This window comes from Vombatus ursinus, unplaced genomic scaffold (assembly GCF_900497805.2).
Source record: "Vombatus ursinus unplaced genomic scaffold, bare-nosed wombat genome assembly UNPS02014798.1, whole genome shotgun sequence".
NCBI classification, from domain to species: Eukaryota; Metazoa; Chordata; class Mammalia; order Diprotodontia; family Vombatidae; genus Vombatus; species Vombatus ursinus.
Genome location: NW_020954576.1, coordinates 38,006,478 through 38,026,788, shown reverse-complemented (window position 1 = coordinate 38,026,788; position 20,311 = coordinate 38,006,478). Strand labels below are relative to the sequence as shown.

At 38.2% G+C, this 20,311-nt stretch overlaps 1 protein-coding gene across 1 annotated transcript in view; it reads right to left on the bottom strand.

Annotated features, from left to right (window-relative positions):
• Positions 1 to 20,311, bottom strand: part of PTPN14 (protein tyrosine phosphatase, non-receptor type 14) — a 242,120-nt gene that overhangs the window by 44,962 nt on the left and 176,847 nt on the right. The window contains exons 6-8 of the mRNA XM_027871866.1: positions 17,525 to 17,595; positions 15,045 to 15,132; positions 6,499 to 6,587 (exon numbers count right to left, since the gene is read on the bottom strand). Coding sequence (XP_027727667.1) covers positions 6,499 to 6,587; positions 15,045 to 15,132; positions 17,525 to 17,595 — 248 coding nt within the window. The remainder of the gene's footprint in view (positions 1 to 6,498; positions 6,588 to 15,044; positions 15,133 to 17,524; positions 17,596 to 20,311) is intronic.

Sequence of the window (20,311 nt, the reverse complement as noted above, 5' to 3'; positions counted from 1 at the left end):
TCACATACATCATCTCATTTAATCCTCATGATAAACCTGAGAGGTAAATGCAAAATATTAGCCTGATTTTGCAGACAAGTAAACTAAGACATGAGAAAAATTAAACAATTTGCTCAGGATCACACAGCTGGTAAGTGTATAAGGCAGGATATGAATTCAGGTCTTCATGATTCCACATCTAGCATTCTATCTGCTACATCACCTAGGCTGGCAATATGTAGTCTCATTTTAGAAAATATATTTTTAAACTGAACATTGTGTAATTATTATAATGGCCAAACTTGGCCCAAGAGAATAGATGAGAAAAACTATACTTTGGTAGAAAAGACATTGGTGTTAATGATGTATATTGCGTTAGATGTGGGCAATGTGCTGGTTTGTTTTGCTGAGGATTTTCTTGTTTTTTGTTTTTAATCTTTGTAATCAGGCAGGGCAGCTAGGTGGCACAGAGCTAGAGCACTAGGCTTTCAATCATAAAGCCTCATGAGTTCAAATGTGGACTCAGACAATTACTAACTGCATGATCATCGGCAAGTCACTTAACCCTGTTTGCCTCAGTTACCTCATCTGTAAAATGAGCTGGAGAAGGAAATGGCAAAGCACTCTAATATCTTTGCCACGAAAACACCACATGCAGTCATGGAGAGTTGGACACTACTGAAACAACACAATAACAAATCAAGGGAAGGCTTGCTGGGTAGAGAAAGGGGAGGAGTATATTTGGAAATGAATATGATGCAAAAGGAAAAAGCATTGATTTTTTTTGAGAAATATATTTTATGTTACTAAAAAAGAAATTAAAAGAAAACCAAATCTGATTCCTCTCCACTACATTCCCCCCCCCAAAAAAAATACTTTTAAAAATATTCTCTTCCAAGAAAGCTAAATTGTTTTTATGGAAAATAGTGACTGTCTTAAAGCAGAAAATATAAATTAGATGAGAGGGTTAGATTATATGATCTTAAAGATCCCAGTTTTGGGATGCTAAATGAATATATATTTACTACATACAGCAAGAAATTCTTAGTTCTATGATATCCAAAAACAGTTTATTGGAGTTTGTGACTCCTATTATTAACCTTTTTTTTTTTTTTTTTTTTTTGGTGAGGCAATTGGGGTTAAGTGATTTGCCCTGGATCACACAGCTAGTAAGTGTTATGTGTCTGAGGTCGCATTTGAACTCAGGTCCTCCTGACTCCAGAGCCAGTACTTTATCCACTGTGCCACCTAGCTGTCCCTCCTATCATTAATCTTAAAAAAAAATTGGAAAAAATAATATGTATAGAACTAGAAGGAATCTTAGAGTCCATCTAGTCTAAACCCCTTATTTTATAGACAGGGAAACAGAGACCCAGCGGGGTTCAGTGCCTTGCCCATGATCACACAAGTAGTATGGATAAGAGGCAGGATAACAATAGCTAGCACTTCAATAGAACTTAAAGGTTGCAAAGTACTTTATAAATATCATCTCATTTTATTTCCACAACAACCCTGGGAAGTAGGTGCCATTATTGACCCTAGTTTACAAATTAGGAAATTGTGGTGGACAAAAGTTAAGTGACTTGCCCAGGGTCACACAGCTAGTAAGTAGAAGAGGCCAGATTTGAACTCAGATATATCCTGACTCTAGGCCCAGCGCTCTATCCACCAAACCACCTAGCTGTCTCTACAATTTGAATCCATGTCCACTGACTCTACGGCCAGTGAACTTTCCACCATACCATTTTGCTTCCCCTCCATGGCTATCTAGTTCTACCTAAATCAGAAGTGGGTCTACCACATAACAGATAGAATTTCTTGTGCTTTGTTTTTAACTATCCTAGATTGAAAAGTAGAACTTTCCTAAAGCCTTCTGTGTTTATTTATTCCTTTCAACCACCTTCTAGGAGGTTCTTGCTTTTTAATGATGGATGGACACATCATTCAGTCATGAATCTATGCTGTGTGTATCTAAGCAAAAGAATCCACACTAATTTTTTACTAGCCCACACACCAGATACAGTCAGGCCCACTAAAGATTGTACCTGGTCAGTATTTAATCAGCTACCACATTTCTAGGAGTTACATAAATACATTATGGGCATTTTCACTGGCTGGCCATGCCTGGAATTCTCCCCTTTCCTATCTCTGCTTCCTGGCTTTCTTCAAGTCCCAGGTAAAATTCCACTTTTTGCAGGAATCTTTTAATTTTACTACTGACTTCTTTCTGTTGATAATTTCTAGTTTATCCAGTTTATACATTGTTGTTCATCCTTCATTTTTGAAGAGGACCAATGACATCATGGGGTGATGTCTTGACTTGCACTAAATGAGGAAGAATTATGCAAAGCCATCAGCCTCACTGTCTCTTCCAGAGTCATTGCAACCCAGTGAGTGGCAAGATAAAAGTCATGACTGGCAAGCTTGTCCATAATTGTTTGCATGCTGTCTCTCCCATTAGACTGTGAGCAACTTGAAAGCAAGGACTGTCTTTTGTCTTCATTCATTCATTTATTTGTTCATTCATTCATTCATTTATTTACTGATTCATTAGTTCATTCATTCCTCAGTTTGTTCGCTTGTTTGTTTATAGTTTCCTCAATGCTTAGTACAATACCAGGGAGACTGAAGGAGCTTAATAAACGTCTATTGATTGACTAATCACTAAAATAAAACAGAATGTCTTAGGAAACAAAGTGTTTAAAGTTAAGGCACAGAAAGGAGATGGTCAACCAAGTTTGAAGGTGGAGGGGGCAGGAGATGCTTGCTACTGATTTTAAGTTCCTTGAGGGTAGAGACTGTTTCTTGCCTCTTTTTGGATCCCCAGCACTTAGTATGGTACCTGACACATAGCAGGTGCTTAATAAATGCTTATTGATTGATAGTTCTAGGCCAACTGTCTCCCCAATTTTAATGTGAGCTCCTTGGAGCAGGAAGTGTGTTACTGCCTTTCTTCGTATCTCCAGCATTTAGCAAAGTGCTTGGCACATAGTAAGTACCTTATAAACATTTGTTGATTGACTGACTGACTTGCCCCTTGCCATCAATACCTTGAAATTTCATCATTCAGTACTACAAGGTTCTATAGATTTGCTTACTCTAAATCACAGCACCTGTTGGCAAAGTGAGTTGTGGTGCTTTTCTCTTAGTATAAGTAACCTATAACGCATGGGTCACTAGCCAGTCAATTGTGGCCTGACTTGGTAGACCAGAGTGGAAGCAACTTCCACTTCTCCCTTCTCCCAACAGCCCAACTACTTTTTCAGTGAGGAGGGTAACAGCTGTGAGCTACCACAACCACAGCTTCTTCTCTGTGTGACACTCTCTGGATGCTAGGGTATTTCAGGGAAAGAAGAGAGTGTGGCCTGAGGCCATAAACAAGGCTTCCAGCCTGTTTGAGTGCAGGACCCAGTTTTCACTGAGTCATACTTCTTTCTTCCAGTTTAATCTATCAATTAACAAGAATTTAGGTGCCTACTTTGTGGCCAGATTGGGTTTACAAAGACAAAATCAGAGTCTCTTCACACAAGCTTAGATTCTAGGTACATATTTCACAGACCTGACTTAATATTAAGGCTTAAATTCAAGTAAATTTAAAAAAAAAACCTTTCCCCAGGAAATGGTTTAGAAAACTCCTGCTATAAAGGGGATCATCTCTCAAACATAAGTGTTGCTAATATGACTTTCAAGTGAGAATGACCACTGAATATATCAAGTGCAAAAGAGGTCCCAACATTTTCTTAAAAATATTTACAGTAAATGCAGTGTAGGAGGAGACCCTACACAACTCAAAAACTGCTGATATTTGTATTGTACAGTAACACTGTCAAAATGCAGCTCATTAAACTCAACATTGTTGCTTACAGGGAGAGGGAGAAAGAGAAATATCCAAGTACAAATTTAGTTTGCTATACAAAGGAATCTACAAAAATTGGGCAAAAAATTACTGAAGAAAGAAACCAATAAGAAAAATTAACAAACAGAATAAACTAATGAGAGTGTACTACCCATGGATACAGAGGAATCAAAGATAAGCTGCAGCAAAGAGTTGGGGACCTGCACAGAGAAAGAAAATTGCAGGAAAGGATATACTGGTTTCAGTGAAACATTTTCAATCAGTAGCATTGGGAAGTCTTAAAAAGACCACTCTCATACAATAATACCACATCTTGTTTGAAGAGAACATTGTGTGTTTCAAAGCACTTTTACACACATTTAATTTCACCCTTATTCCACCCTATGAAATTACTGAGGCAATCTATCCCCATTTTAGATCAATCAACATTTATCAAGCACCTACTATGTGCCAGGAACTCTGCTAAGTGCTGGGGATACAAAAAAAGAGAAAAAAGACAGTCCTCTTTCCAGGAGCTTATAATCTAATGGGCAAGACAAATATAAACAGAGCAAGCTATATTCAGGATAAATAGGAAACAATTAAGAGAGGGAAGGCAGTAGAATTAACGGGTTGAGGAAGGCTTCCTGTATGAGGAAGGATTTTAGTTGAGATTTAAAGAAAGCCAGGAGGCAGAGAGGAGAAGGGACAGCATTCAAGGCAAGGAGGATAGCCAGAGAATATGCCCGGAGCCAAGACACGGGAGTGTCTTATTCCCAGAATAGCCAGTAGGCCAGTGTCACTGGATTGGAAAGTATGTGTTGAGCAGTAAGCTGTAAGAATACTGGAAAGGTAGAGGGGGCCAGGTTATGAAGGGCTTCGAATGCCAAACAGAGCAGTCTGCATTGGCTCTTGGAGGCAACAGGAAGCCACTGGAGTTTGCTGAGTAGAGGGATGAGGTGGTTGTTGTTGAGGTTGTGGTTGTTGTTATTTGTCCTTTGTTTTCGAAGAGGACCATGGCATCAGAGAGGTGGTAATGACCCGATACTGAATCAACCTAACAAAGTCTTTATTCTCACTGACATGACTTACTTTGTCCATAAATTAAACATAATTTTATCTCATGTTGGCTAAATAATTGTGAAGAGGTATATTGAAATTATTTTTATTTCTGGAATCAGATTTGCTATTTGATTAGTTGCAGACTTCTCCAGGTTTCCTGCTATCTGCCTATGGTTATTCTATACATACTTAAGTTATGACAAGACTTACTGTAAAAGCAGGCCTTAAATTTTGCATTACAAATTGCTCATAATTATCCCTTTTCTTCTTATGGTAATTGTAGTGATGCAAATGGGAAAAAGGAATAATTATGAGCAATAAAAAGAGGAAAAAAGTTGGTCTAGATGGCATCTGAGGCCCCAGTCCACTCTATTTCTATCATCCTATAGACCTATGAGACTAAAAAACTAGTCAGTGCTATCAGTCACCTGCTTTTGGTACAAAGATGGCCCCCGAAAGCCACCACAGTCATCTTTAGGAGTTAAAGATCCTGTTAATGTAACTAGAACCTCAGGGCAACTAGATGGCACAGTGGATAGAGTGCTGGGTCTGAATTCCAGAAGACCTGAGTTCAAATCCAGCCTCAGACACTTAGTAGCTACGTGACCCTGGGCAAGTCACTTAACCCTGTTTGCTTCAGTTTCCTTATCTGTAAAATGAGCTGGAGGAGGAAATGGTAAACCACGCTAGTATCTTTGCCAAGAAAACCCCAAATGGGGCCACGGAGAGTGGGACAAGACTAAAATGACTTAACAACAAAACTAGAATCTCAAGTGCTTTCTGATTGGCAGGCAAAAAGGGAAAATTCCTCATGAATGATAAACAAAATGGGTAGTCTCCATTTTGATAATCAAGTTGTTTAGTGAGGGCAATGTGCTTAGTGGATAAAGCATTCGCCTTGGAATCAGGAAGACTCAGGTTTGAATTCTCAGACAAAGGATCCTAGAACACAAGCTGGAAGGGTCCTCAGATGCCAGCTGGCTTTACAAGCAACCAAGGCAGGATTTGAACCCTGGTCTTTCTTATTGAAGAGATCATGTTCTCACTGCACTGCACCTCCCTTATTAGACACTTACTAACCATCCTTTCTGGGAATAATAGCAGCTATGCTACAGGGTTTTTATGATGATCAAATGAGATTGTATATACAGAAGTTTTTATAAACCTTATGGAATTATATAAATAAGAGCAATTATTATCATTCCCCTCTCCTCAATTAGCCAATTTAATCCATTTCAATAGACACTGAATAAGTCCCAACTAACTACAAGGCACCATGCTTGCAATCCAGACTCAAAATCCAATTATCCCCTTTCAGCTCTGTGGAATATAAAAATGAGCTCCTTGAATCCAAGGGAGGAAGGAGAGAAAGCCCTTTTTTCCAGTGCTCTCATAGAAAAAGGGAAGGTCAATTTCCCTATAACTGCTCAATCATACCAAGAGCTTCCCTTACTAGTGCTGAAAGAAATCCATCTTCCTGAGTCACAGATTAAAGAACTGGGTTTACCTACTGAGCAACTCAAATAACTAACTGTGATCCTTTAGCCTCATTATTTTAATCATCAGAAGAAAAATAAACACAAAACAAGAACAAAAAACAAAAACTGTCAGTCCAGCCCTACCTGTGTATTGATAGTTGTCTTCCAATTCTGTTCCTTACAAAAATTCCCATGAAGAAAACGCCCAGGTGCACATTGTTTCCATGATTATCCTGAGAGAGAGAGAGAGAGAGAGAGAGAGAGAGAGAGAGAGAACACAAAGGTTATGTTTGGTAAAAGGGAACATTGGTTTCCTTGAAATACAATGCAGATATTTCAGTTTTGGGCATCTTACACTTCAGTCTGCTGGGAAGCAGTGGGTCCACCCTCACTGGAGATTTTGACCACAAGCTAGATGCCCATCGGTCAGGCAGGATGGAGAAAAAATTCTTCTTGTTATGCATGTTTGGATTTGGTAGCCACGGGGGTCCTGCCAACTTTCAATTTCTATTAGTCTACTCCTCCATTTCGCTTCTAAAATAAATAGTTTGTAGATGGTAGGTATCATGGCAATGAGGATATATTTCTAGTGGATGCTAGAAAATAAAAAGCTTCATCACATTGCTGCTCCTAAGATTGCATTTATTGTTATATGTCTTCCAGACAAAGGCATTCACCACCTAACTATTGGTGGTGCTCTTTCTTTCCTCCACCATATGCAACTGTCTCTTTTCTTTTTGTCCTTTCTTCTTCTCTTTCTCTTTTCCCTTACTTCCCCCTTCTCCCAATCCCTTTCTTTTTTACTTCTCTTTCGCATTTACTTTTGGACCAGGCAATGGTAGCCTTGCATATTGTTTATCTCCACTTAGGGTCCTTGAAGCTAAAGAAGTCACCGAGATATGTTTGAGCAGTTATCTAATAATGCCATAAGATTATACAAGGGACAAAATTAAAAGAAAGCAGGCATTGCAAGCAAATATCAGGGGTCAGTGGAAAAGGAATCACTAGTACATGCTTCTTGCACCTATCTCTCCATCAGTCAATAAGCATTTATTAATGCCTATTATGTGCCAAGTACTGTGCTAACTGCTCAAGCTAGACAAAAAATGAAACAATCCCTAACCTCAAAGTGGTGTAATCTGGGAGACAGCATGCACATATATCAGCATATACAAAGCAGACATAAGGTAACCTGCAAGAGGAATAGATATAAGAGATTCTAGGGCATCTGCATTTTTTATCAAAAGTATCCCCCCGCCACCATCAGATTCCCCAATGGTTACAGGTTTAGGTTTGTTCTGCTCCAAGTAGTAATACTAGCATTTCTAACTTGTAGGCAGATAAAAATGCTTTAACATCTTTTTACAAAGTGGATTTTGTACAATTAAGATATATATCAAAGCATCACTAGGAGATGAAACATGACCTGCTGACATGTGCCATAACACTAATATAAGCTATCTCCCCCTGGTGCTTTATGGATATAACCTATGTAAACAACAATCTCAGAAGAATCAAATGTATAACCAAAACTTCCCATTACAGGACACAGCATATTGCCAGCAACAACTTAACCCTGTTGTGAAAGCTGTCGTGAAAACATCATCAAGGACATACATAACCAGGAAAGGAGGTGGCCAGTTACATATCAAGAATGAGAAATGATAGACCAGCATCTCATACACCAAACTCCAAATGGATACATGACTTAAACATAAAGTTGACATCATCAACAAATTAGAATAAGGAAGAAATTTCCTGTCAGATTTATGGCTAAGGTAAGAGAGTTCATGACCAAACAAGGAATAGAAAGGATCACCGAAGGTGAAATGGACCATTTTGAGCGTATAGAACTTTAAAAGTTATTGCATTAAAAAACTAATTTAGCTCAAATTAGAAAAGAAGCAAGTAAATGAGGGAAAACCTCTACAGCAAATTTCGCTGATAAACATCTATAATATACAGGGAACTGATTGAAATTTACAAGAATAAGAATCCCAGTTGATAAATGGTCAAAGGATATAAACAAGCAGTTTTCTGTTTTCAAGGGAAATCTAATCATTTATCAAAAATCACATGAAAATGCTCACTGCAAATTAGAAATTAAGACAGTTCTGAAATTGTACCTCACAACCATTAGATTGGTAAAGTTGACCAAAAAAAAAAAAAAAGCAAAATGAAAAATGCTGGAAAGGCTATGGGAAAATAGGGACATTGTTCAACTGTTAGCATAGCTGTGAACTGATCAAACCATTCTGGTAAGTGATTTGGATCTATGCTCTGAAATTTGCTAAATCATACATACCCTTTGACTTAGGGACACCATCTAGGTCTATGCTCCAAAGAGAACAAAGAAAGAGAAAAAGGACCCACGTATACAAAAATATTTATGGCGTCTCTTTCAGGGGTGGTAAAGAACTGAGAACTAAGGGGCTGCCCTTCAACTAGAGAATGGCTGAACATGGTATGGTATATGCATATGATGGAATGTATTGAAAGAAATTATGAAAGGGATGGTTCCAGTGTCCCAGGTTCCTGGGAAGACTTGTGGGAAATGAGCAGAAACAAGAAAACACTTTATACCACAACAACCACATTCTGAAGACAAACAACTTTGAAAGGCTTAAGCCCTCTAATCAATAACCCACCATAATTCTAAAACTCTAGTGATGAAGCATACTACCCATATATTCTTTTTGACATGGTCAATGTGGGAATTTGTTTTGCTTGACTATACATATTTATTACAAGGGTTTTTCTTTTTTAATAGGGGAGGATCAATAGGAGGGAGAAAAGGTGAATTTTTATTAATTAAAATAATTTTAAAAAGAAAATAAAGGGGCAGCTAGGTGGCGCAGTAGATAGAGCACCAGCCCTGGACTCAGGAGGACCTGCATTCAAATCTGGCCTCAGGCACAAAACACTCACTAGCTGTGTGACCCTGGGCAAGTCACTTAACTCCCTTGACTAGCCAAAGAAAAGGAAAGAAAAGAAAAGAAAAGAAAAGAAAAGAAAAGAAAAGAAAAGAAAAGAAAAGAAAGGAAGAATGAGATGATTGATGGACAGCCCAGTAATGCACTAGTAGCCCCAAGATAGGTAGGGAACCAAAGGAAGGCCTCTAACAAATAAAGCAGTGCCTCAGTGGAGGATTTGTGGTATGGTATGGATCAGAATTACAAAAGGTGAGAAATTATAAAGAGATTATGATTGGTATTGGTGAAGGGGCACTGATGAACTCATGGATCCAAGTGTCATTATCACTGTATACAGAATTTCCAAATATATGATCTTTTTGTTAAACACACACACACACACACACACACACACACAAAGAACTCAAGTTCCTTACTTGGTGAGACTATTATCTTTTTAAAAAATCAGATCTGAACAAGAGCAAATCTAATAATGACTAGAATAGAAGAGTTAACTTTGGTAGTAAATGCAGAAAATGGTTCAAAGGATTACATATTTTTGAAGAGGCTTCTGAAAGAGCAGAGAAAATAGGTTTCAAGCAAAATTATAGATTTAAATATAGATTACAAAATAGAAGAATGTATAGAAACAGGCATGAGTAGAGGGAAGGCAAAGAATAAGTCAGGCTGATGTCACAGAAATGGTCATGAAAGGAAAAAGAACATAACATCTAGGGGTCTGAGCTTCTACTCTGTAAAATAAAAAATTAGATAATTTCCAACTCTAATATTCTGCATTCTCTGATATGTGAGTATATGTATGTGTATATAAGTTTTGGGAGGACAATACAGATCTGAACCTATGCTTTCACCCACAGATAGAAGTTCCAGGATGGTCATTCCCTTTACCAAGGTAGATCATCAAGTCATCTATATCTCAGAGTCTTAAAGAGCCACTGAGTCACTAAGAAAACTAGATTAAATGACTTGCTCATGATCATATGATTAGTGTGTGTGAGAGGCCCAACTAAACCTAGGTCTTCTTGATATCAAGGCTAGCTCTCTATCCACTATACCATGGTGTTTTCTGTTATATGATGGGAATATGAAACTAATTATGGAACAAGGAGAGAAATTTATAGACAATTTTCTTTTAGTCTTTCTAATCAATTTATCTAAAACCAGCATTCTCCACAGAAAATTGAGGCCTAAGCCATGCTCTGCAAAGGGTTCCACTCTTAACCTTAGCAAACATTAAGTCAGTATAAAAAGTAGCAACACCTATTGAAATGGTTTAGATGAAGATGTGCCTAGAACAGGACAGTGAATGATTATATGTTTAATCTTCTGAAAAATTAGAGCAATATTTGTTTGTTTTTTCCAATTCAAAATATTTACTAACCATTTACTTTATAAGGTCAATAATGACCTGCACTACCCAAAGAGGCAATACATCAATGCAGTGGAACTGAAGTATCTTGAGAAAAGTAATACTTTTTTTGGGGGGGGGAGGTGGATATATTTTTCCTCGGTCTTTTAACTTAATTTGGCTCTGACTACGCCATCCCTTCCACTACCATCACAGGGATTCCAATAATCCTAGAGTCTGAAAGTTTCTTCTTAAGTCACAAAAAGCAAAGGTAAAAAGGAGAGAGAGTAATTAGAAGCTCTACTAAATCACAGAGCCAACAAAAGAAATTTGTAGTATCTCTCTACTTGCAAAAATGAGGCCGTATCAGAGGTCTTCATTGATTTTCCTATTTAAAAGAAACTTAGTAATGAAGCTTGTATTAACAAGGAGGCCCATCTTAACATCTCAGTTGTTCCTATTCCCTGATACTGGCTCCAACCTCAAAATATCTCAATACCAACTTTTTTATGAATAAGTCCAGAATGGGGAGAAAAATGCAAACTTTTAAACCAGCACTTAGGGGAAACATTAGTTCTCCACCCCCAGTCTAAAACAAGCAAAATAGTTAGCAGTTGGAAAGTCAATTTTCCAGAAAGAGTAGAAAAGTTTCCTCTAATTTTTCAGTGACCCAGCATATCATAACAGTATGTGGGTTGTTGAAATATAAGTAGGTTGCAGATGGCATCATAAGGCATTATTGCTGGGAAAATGGATTACAGCCCTACAAAGGGCAGTCATCAGAGACAGAAAACAAAATTAAACAAATCTGAAAAAGGACCATTTAGCCATTTTCACAAGCTACAGCTACCCTCTTAGGCTCCCCCTGATGCACATGGGTAGTTCACATTAAAGCAAATTGCACATGTGCAAAAAGGAACAGGCCACTTATAGCCCATCCAGTGAAGCCAGTTCTAAGTGAAACGCTTGTAATGAAATTGCAGTCAGGTCTGAAATTATTGGAATGAGCCAGTGGTATTTAGGTGTCTGATGAAGTTCCATTTTTCTACCGGAAGGGGGTTGGGACTGGTGGAAAGAAAAACCAAACTTGGCCTTGAGCTCAGAAGCACAATATTCTCTTGCCTTAAGAAATGTGTTCTCTGTGTCATATTAGATGCCTTTGACTGTGACAAGAGCAGACAAAACAGAATGGAAGGGGTTCATAGAACTGAATAAATGAAAAGTTTTATCCACATTTACCTATTAAGCAGTGCTCATAAGCCAAAAGATGAGAAAAAGATGACAAACATTGGCCAAGAAGTCCCAGGTGGCCATCTTTAATTATACATACTTTATGTTAATTTGGGAAATAGCCATTTGTCTACTTCCTTGCCATGGTTGCATAGAAATGTGTCTGTCCAACAAATAAATAACAATGACAAATTCCTTCATTTTTCAGATGAGTATATAGCTATTTAATAGGCAGTGAAGACTGATAAATGTTTTAGTACCTAGAAAGCTTCTTTACACTTAAACAAATTTTGTAAATTTGTGGCTAGAATATCTTAGGCTGTTGTGGGTCTTATGTTATTTCATATTATGCTTCAATGAATCTATGATCCTACTGTAAGAATCTCTTACTAATGATGCAGGTCACAATCCATCTCTGCCTATTCATCCTGTATAACTCTTGTCTGTCTCCTTATATAAATTCTTCACAGGAGGCCCACTCAACATGTTAAGGGCTATTCTCTATATCTCTTGACCTCATAGACATACCAAAGGAAAAGAGAGGCTATCTAAGGGTCATCTTACCACTGCTTCTATGTAATGAGCCCATCTCCTTTTTCCAGTCAGGCATTCCTTGATAACACTTTTTATGATATCTCCTCTACACAATGAAAAATGTCCATTGTCCAGACTATGAAATGCACATAGACAGATAGCCTATAGAGCTTTTCCATCAGTGCCTGCATCTTGGAATAACACTAAAGATTACTAATGAACTGGGCCCAGAAATAAAGAGGAGGACAACGTATTTGGATTGCTTTTGGGGAATTGCTATATAGTCCCAAGATTCACCCTAAAACAAAGACCCATGGTTTTTTTATGCCAATATTTTTCTGGTTTTTAAATTTCAAGTCCAGTGTTCATTCTACTACCCCAAGAACTCTTATCTGTCCTTATCTTTCTTTATTCCTCTGCCATATATTAGGTACCTTCTCCATCTAGATATTCTTTCCTCTCTGAGTTTTCATGACAGTGACCTTGATTTAGTTTCCTCCTACCTGTCTGATTACTCTTCCAGTTTCCTTTGCTGAATTTTCATCCATTTTCTTCCCCTTAACCATGGGTCTACACCAAGGCCATCTTTCCTCTATATCCTCTCTCTTGATGAACTCATTATCACAAACAGATTCAGTCAGAATCTTTACACAGATGCCTTCCAGATCTATGTACTCAGCCCTAGTCTCTCTCTTGAGTTCCAGTCCTATATCACCAAATGCCAATTAGAGATTTTCAACTGGATGTTTCACAGACATCTCAAACTCAACATATCCAAAACAGAAATCGTTATCTTTGCCCATAAACCTTCTTTTCTCCCTAACGTTCTTCTTACTAACGAAATGACCATCATTCTTTCAGGCACTCAGGTTCACAACCTCAGAGTCATCCTGGATTCTTCCTTCTCTTTACCCCTTCTCCCCCAATTCAATTAATTTGAAATCTTGTTGATTTTACATTCATAACACCTCTCATATCTATTTCCTTCTCTCCACTCACACAACTATCCTCCATCCCTGTTCAGTTAATGCCCTCATAACCTGTGTCCTGGACTATGTCAGTAGGTTGCTAATTGGTCTTCCTACCTGAATTCTCTCCCCTTTCTAGTCCTTCTTCTATACCAAAGGTGTCAAGCACATGGCCCATGCAGCCCACAACATACCCAAGAATGGCCTGAATCAGATGAAAATGTAGCTGGACATGACTAATATGGAAATATATTTTGCATGATTTCACATGTATAACTGATTTACTGTTCACTGTCTCAGTGGGGAGGGGAGGAATGGGAGGAAGGTAGAGTATTTGGAACTCAACTAAAAAAAATAATGTTAGAAATAAATATTATGTTTTAAAAAGTATATGTGTATGTGTGTATATACACATACACACACACACATTCCTTATAGTTTGATGTTAATGGAGTCCCCAGATTTCAACCACATATAATAAAATCAACATAGCTGCTTTGGGAAAAATTAATTGGTCAATATTTAAAAATAAACAAAAATACAATAAAACATAGATAATAGTACATTTTGAAACTAAGTCAATATGAGACCTGCAGGGTTCCTTATGGACAGATTAGTGGCCCCTTTTTCTATTTGAATTTGACACTGCCACTCTCTATAGTTATCAACTGGTTCCTAAAAAGCACCCATTGGACCATGTCACTCTCTTCCTCAAAAAACTCCTTGGTTCCTTGTTGACCAAGGATAAAACACAAATTCCCTTTTTTGGCATTTAAATCCCTTTACAACACGGTTCCAGCCTATTCTCTAGGTTTACTGCCTATTATTCCCATTTCCAGAACTTTATGCTCCACAGAGCATTCCATCTTCTGCCTCTGTGGTTTGGCAAAGGTTGACCCTCATGCCTGAATGGATTTCCACTTCACCTCTGACTTTAAGAATCCCTATTTTTCTTTAAAGTTCAGCTCAAATGACATCTTCTAACTGAGGTCTTTATGGATTTCATCCCACTTTCCACCTCTGCCATGACTAATGCCTCCTCTTCCCCACCCACAAAATTACTTTGTATTTATATTGCACATATTTTGTATTTACTTATATGTGTACACATTGTTTCCCCCAATAGACTGTGAGCTCCTCAAAGGCAGAGACATTTTTTTTCTTCTCTTCTTCCCCAGGGCCCACTATACTGCCCACTACATAGATATTTCATAAAATCTTATTGATTAAATGAGAAACATGCATGATATTTCTTTCCTTTTGATTTTTATTTAATTTTTGATATCTGTATGTCTTGTCTTCCATATTGGATTTTAAGATCTTTGGGCAAAGAGACCATGACCTTATACCTTTTTGTACCCCCATAGCATCTAGAAGAGTTCTGTGAACATAGTCCTCAACAAATATCTGTTGAATTAGTGAACAATGAAAATTACTCACTTATTGGAAAGAGAAATTGTTCCACAGTAGTAACTGGACACTCAAATTTTATTTTTCACAAACGATTAACATTGATTCACTCAACGAACACTTAATTATCTACCCTGGGCAAGGCACTGTGCAAAGCACCATGGAAAATGTACAAGAGAGGACAGCACAGTCTTTGTCCTCTAAAGTTTAGAAATTTCTGCACCCTTTTTGAGAAAGCCATGCAAAGGAAAAGCCAGAGTACATTACCTTCACAGGGAAGCTTTCCTGTCCAAACCCATCCAAACGTTCCACTTCATTGATATACATGAGTTCAGCTTCCGCTGGCAGGATTCCACTAGAACCAGAATAGTATCAAAAGGAGGAAACAGTTAAGGAGGACAAAGCCAGTGGAAGATTTGACCCTCATGATGCCAAGTTCCATAACTGTTGTTTAGCTAGTTCGATATGGGAGTAGCAATCATCACAAGGTGGAAATATCATGTACCACTTGGTCACCCATTTCCATAATTCCAAGAATCTTTCCTCCCTGGAGTGTACTTTAACTAAGCAGGAGAATGTAAAGGGAGCTACTTAAATTTTCTCTTGGAGAGCACTGTACTACAAATACTAAAAAATATTATCCCAAATGGGCTTGTAAATGAAGGAGCCTGCTCAAGGCTAACACAAGCCATTTTCCTATATTTGTGATAATTCTCCACCACCTTAAAAATATGAAGATGTTATTTTTTGATGCAAAGGATCAAGATGAAACTTAGAAATATTACACTTGCCCTCTAACAACAGAAGGGAAGGCTGGGATGGGATGGGAAGGATGTTTGTTTTGCAATAGCCTAAAAGAGCTTCAAGTAGCCCTCAGTGACATCAAGCTCTCTAGTGCTTACTTGACTCAAAGATTCTCACCACTTCCCTCCAAGTCTAGCCCTTTGATCTTTGTCACTATTGGAAATATGGCTAAACCTAGACATATCTACTCAAAGCAGTATTTTTAGCTCATAGTCCCAGGATTTCAAGGATAGGGAGTGTCAGGAAGTATCTAGTACAGGCAGCACATGGACCAAATCCATAGAATAAAGTTTTCTCCTGACTCTCTTTAGTCAAATGACCATCAAGAACTCTATAGCAGTAGGATGATTCTGGGTTAAAACAATTAAAAGTACAACCTCAAACAAAACTTAGAACTCCAAGAGTGAATAACACAGGACACAGTCACAAGCTGGCTGAAACAGATTCTCTAACTTGACCTTTTATGCTGATGACACAAGAGGAGGTATGAGAGGTAAGGATATTTGACTGTTAATACATCCTAATGTATGGACATCAGGAATCTATTTTATTGAAGGCTATGTTTAACATAACCTTCAATAGCAGAGCACCCAGAATACTAGCCCAGATTGTAGCCTGGCCCCTGAGACCACGAGGGGAGCAATTTATATAGATACAAACTGGAAATTAACTACTGCATCAGCCCCTCTACCCTCACAACATAATTCTAACTCAACCCTTAATTCTAACTCTACTCCTGATTGTAACCCTATACAGGTATAACTTGTTTTATTGCACTTTGCTTCACTGGGCTTTGCAGATATTGCTTGGTTTTTTATTTTTTGTTGTTGTTTTTTTTTTTTAACAAATTGAAGGTTTGGGGCAACCCTACATTGAGCAAGTTTATGGATACCACTTTTCCAACAACATGTGCTCACATTGTGTCTCTGTGTCACATTTTAGTAATTCTTACAACATTTTAAACTTTTTCATTATTATTATATCTGTTACGGTGATCTGTGATCAGTGATCTTTGATGTTACTATTCTAATTGTTTTGGAGGGCCACAAACTGTACCCATATAAAACTGTGATAAATGTTGTGTATGTTCTGACCTATCTACCAACCATTCTCACATCTTTCTCCCTCTCCTTGGGCCTCCATATTCCCTGACAGACAACAACATTGAAACTCAACAATATTGCAACCTTAAAATGGCCTCTAAGTGTTCAAGTGAAAGGAAGAGTCTATCGATGTGGCCAATTTCATTGTTGTCTTATCTTAAGAAATTGCCACAGCTACCCCAGCCTTCAGCAACTACTACCCTGATCAGTCAGCAGCCATCAACATCGATGCAATATCCTCCACCAACAAAAAGATTATGATTCACTGAAAGCTCAGATGATGGTTAGCATCTTTTAGCAATAAAATATTTTAATTATGGTATATACATTTTTGGACATAATACTATGGCACACTTAATATATTACAGTATAGTGTAAACATAACTTTTATATGCACTGAGAAACCAAAAAATTCATGTGACTCACTTTATTGTGATATTTGCTTTATTGTGGTAGCCAAAATTAATGAAGATCCAAAAAAGAAAGTTCTCAACAGCGAAGTCCTTGGCACCGTTAAATGGTTCAACATAGAACCAGATCATGTTTTATCAATGGAAATGACACTAAAGAAGATGTCTTGCTTCTGGACCCCAAGGTCTTTCCTTCTAACTTGCAGCTGAATGAACCCCAATCTAAGTGTTGCCTTCCCCTTTTAGAATGTGAGCTCTCTGACAAAAGGGAGAGTCTTGCTCTTCTATTTGTATCCCCCGTGTTTAGCCTAGCACTCTGCACAAAGGATGTACTTCATAATTTTTGTATTTGTTTATTCATTCATTCATTGTGCATTCCTTCATTCCACACAGTCACCTCTCATCTTTCTCTGGCCCACCTCTCTCTTACCTGTGTGCTTTATGTTCCTGGGCCACCTTCTGGGTCAGCTCTTCCAGGACGGCTTCTTCCAGTGCCAAGTCCTACAGAAATAGACACCAACAAGCCTCATAAAGATCTTGACATTCTCTCTCCTTCCCAATTCAAAGCCCTCCTCCAAAATTCACCTTTCCAGGAAATCATACCTGTATAAACTCACCTGGTGGCATACATTTCTGAACTCCCTTAAGGTTTCTTTTGTACCACAGTGATTTATACTTTGCTGATAGTTTAGTAAGCTTTCTTAAAGTAATGCATTTATGCATTTTTTATACTACCAAATAGACAGACTCTATGCTCACAGAGGGAAGGGAATAAGCCTTCTCATAGATTTCCTATAACCACATCAACTTCATTGTGCAAAGTATTCTTGCACTTGCTATAACATTAAGACAGGCAAGCTAACTAGAGATCATACAAACTCAACTGGTTGAGAGTAAAATCCCTAGTTTCTGTTTTAAAGTAAATGGAAGTAAGGGGAGGAGGGGCAGAATGGAGCATTCAGCACAGGCAGAGGTTGTGCAACCAGGGAAAGCAGAGGTCCCGAATTCAGCACAGAAAGCCCTGACCTCATAGCAGAGCCCAGGAACAGGTGCCAAATGTCAGCCTTGTCACTCACTACCTAGTTCCAGGTCACAAATCCAGGTCAGATGAGGGAGGACACCTAAGCCTAGAGGTGGCATTCCAGGGTGAGAAACAGCCACAGACCCTAAGCTGTATATGTGTTGCATGCTTGCTTATGAATTTGCAAGGAACCAGTTCAGAAACAAATAGTTGACTGTTTGGCTCTGCTGCCAGGGGCTGAATGGAATCTCAGTTCTAGCCTCCATTCCAGTCTGAAACCTACAGTAGAAAACACAGGGAAGGTATATCAGACCAAAGGGTAATCTGCAGTTCTATTACTCTCTGTGCCAGCAAAGCTTCTTAAGACGACAGTGGCTGAATCTAGCAGCAAAACTCCAAAGGAAACAAGCCCACAACAGACCTGCTGCTCAGACCCAAAGTCAGGTCAGGAACATGCAGAGCTCAGCCTGGGAGGGCAGACTTGGCCCTAGATCAGACCAGTTTGGGAAAACTAAAAGCTTACAGGTCCCCAGCCTTAGCTATCTCTGAGATACTGGAATAACACGACACTCAATACCCCCAAGAGAGCAGTAGAAGGGCCTGAGAAAGCACAAGCTTAGCCCATGCCTTCTAAAAGCACAGAAAGCCTGGCCCTAACATAAAGTCCAAAGTCATGAAGGAGGCTGGAAGAATAAGCAGTACAAAAAAAAATTCTGCCATAAAAAGCTATTTTGGTCATAGGAATACTCAAGACATAAACCCAGAAGAAGAGAATGACTCCAAAACATCTATGAACAAAGCCTCAAAGAAAAACATGGGTTGTATCCAAGTTCAACTAAAATTCATGGAAGAGATTAAGCAAGAGTTTTTAAAAGTTCAAAAAACTGTTTTTATAAATGAAATTAGAGCACTAGAGGAAAAATTTAGAAAAGAAATAAGAGCTATGGAAGAAAGATTTGGAAAGGGAATTAATAGCTTGGCATAAGAGGTGCAAAGCCTTGCCCAAGCAACAAGCTCTGAAATGAAAAATAGATTGAATAGAAACTAATGATTTCTTAAGACAGCAAGAACTATTAAACAAAAAGTTAAAAGAAAATATGTTATCTCATAGCAAAAATAATTGACCTGGAAAACAGATAGACTTAAGAGAGAAAACTTAAGAACCACTGGATTGACTACCTGTAAGCTAAGACTACAGGAGTACAGACATTATATTTCAAGAAATTATAAAAGAGAAATCCAGCAGTCATCTCTAGAAAGAAATTCTAAGTTAAAACTCCCAGGAGTACTATAGTCAAAATCTGGAGCTTCTAGGTCAAAGAGAAAAATAATGCTGGCAGCTAGAAATCAAGAATCCAAATACTGAGGAGCCACAGACAGGATCACACACAATTTAGCATCCACCATTATAAAGAAGTGGAAAGCTTGGAATATGTTATTCCAGAAGACAAATGATATAGGCTTACAATCAAGAATAACTTACCCAACAAAACTGAGTATAATCCTATACAGAGAAAAGAATGAATCACTAATGAAAGAGGACTTCTAAGCATTCCTGATGAAAAAACCAGAATTGCACAGAAATTCTGAAGTGCAAGGACAGTAATCAAGAGAAACATTTAAAAGATACACATGAATGAAGAATCTTAAGGTACTGAACAAGAGTAAACTGTTTACATTCTAACATGAGATAATACATGTGTCTCATCAGAACCTTACCATCATCCGGGGCCATGGGAATCTAATTATCCAGAGGGCCGAGGAGGTCTATTATGTTGATGATATTAAAACAAGAATGGAAAGAGAGGGGAAAATGAATACACTGTGAGAGGGAAAAGGAACAGAGAAAGATCGAGAAAATTATCTCACATAATTGGGGTACATGAGTAGAAGCTTATACAGGGGCAGCTAGGTGGCACAGTGGATAGAGCACCAGCCCTGAAGTCAGGAGGACCCGAGTTCAAATCTGGCCTCGGACACATAATACTTCCTAGCTGTGTGACTCTGGACAAGTCACTTAACCCCAATTGCCTCACTAAAAAAGAAAAAAAAGAAAGAAAAAGAAAGAAGCTTATACAAATAAGAAGGATGGGGGGAGGGGAACACACTTGAACCATACTCTCATCTAACTTGTCCAAGGAAAGGAATAACACACACACACACACACACACACACACACACACACACACACACACA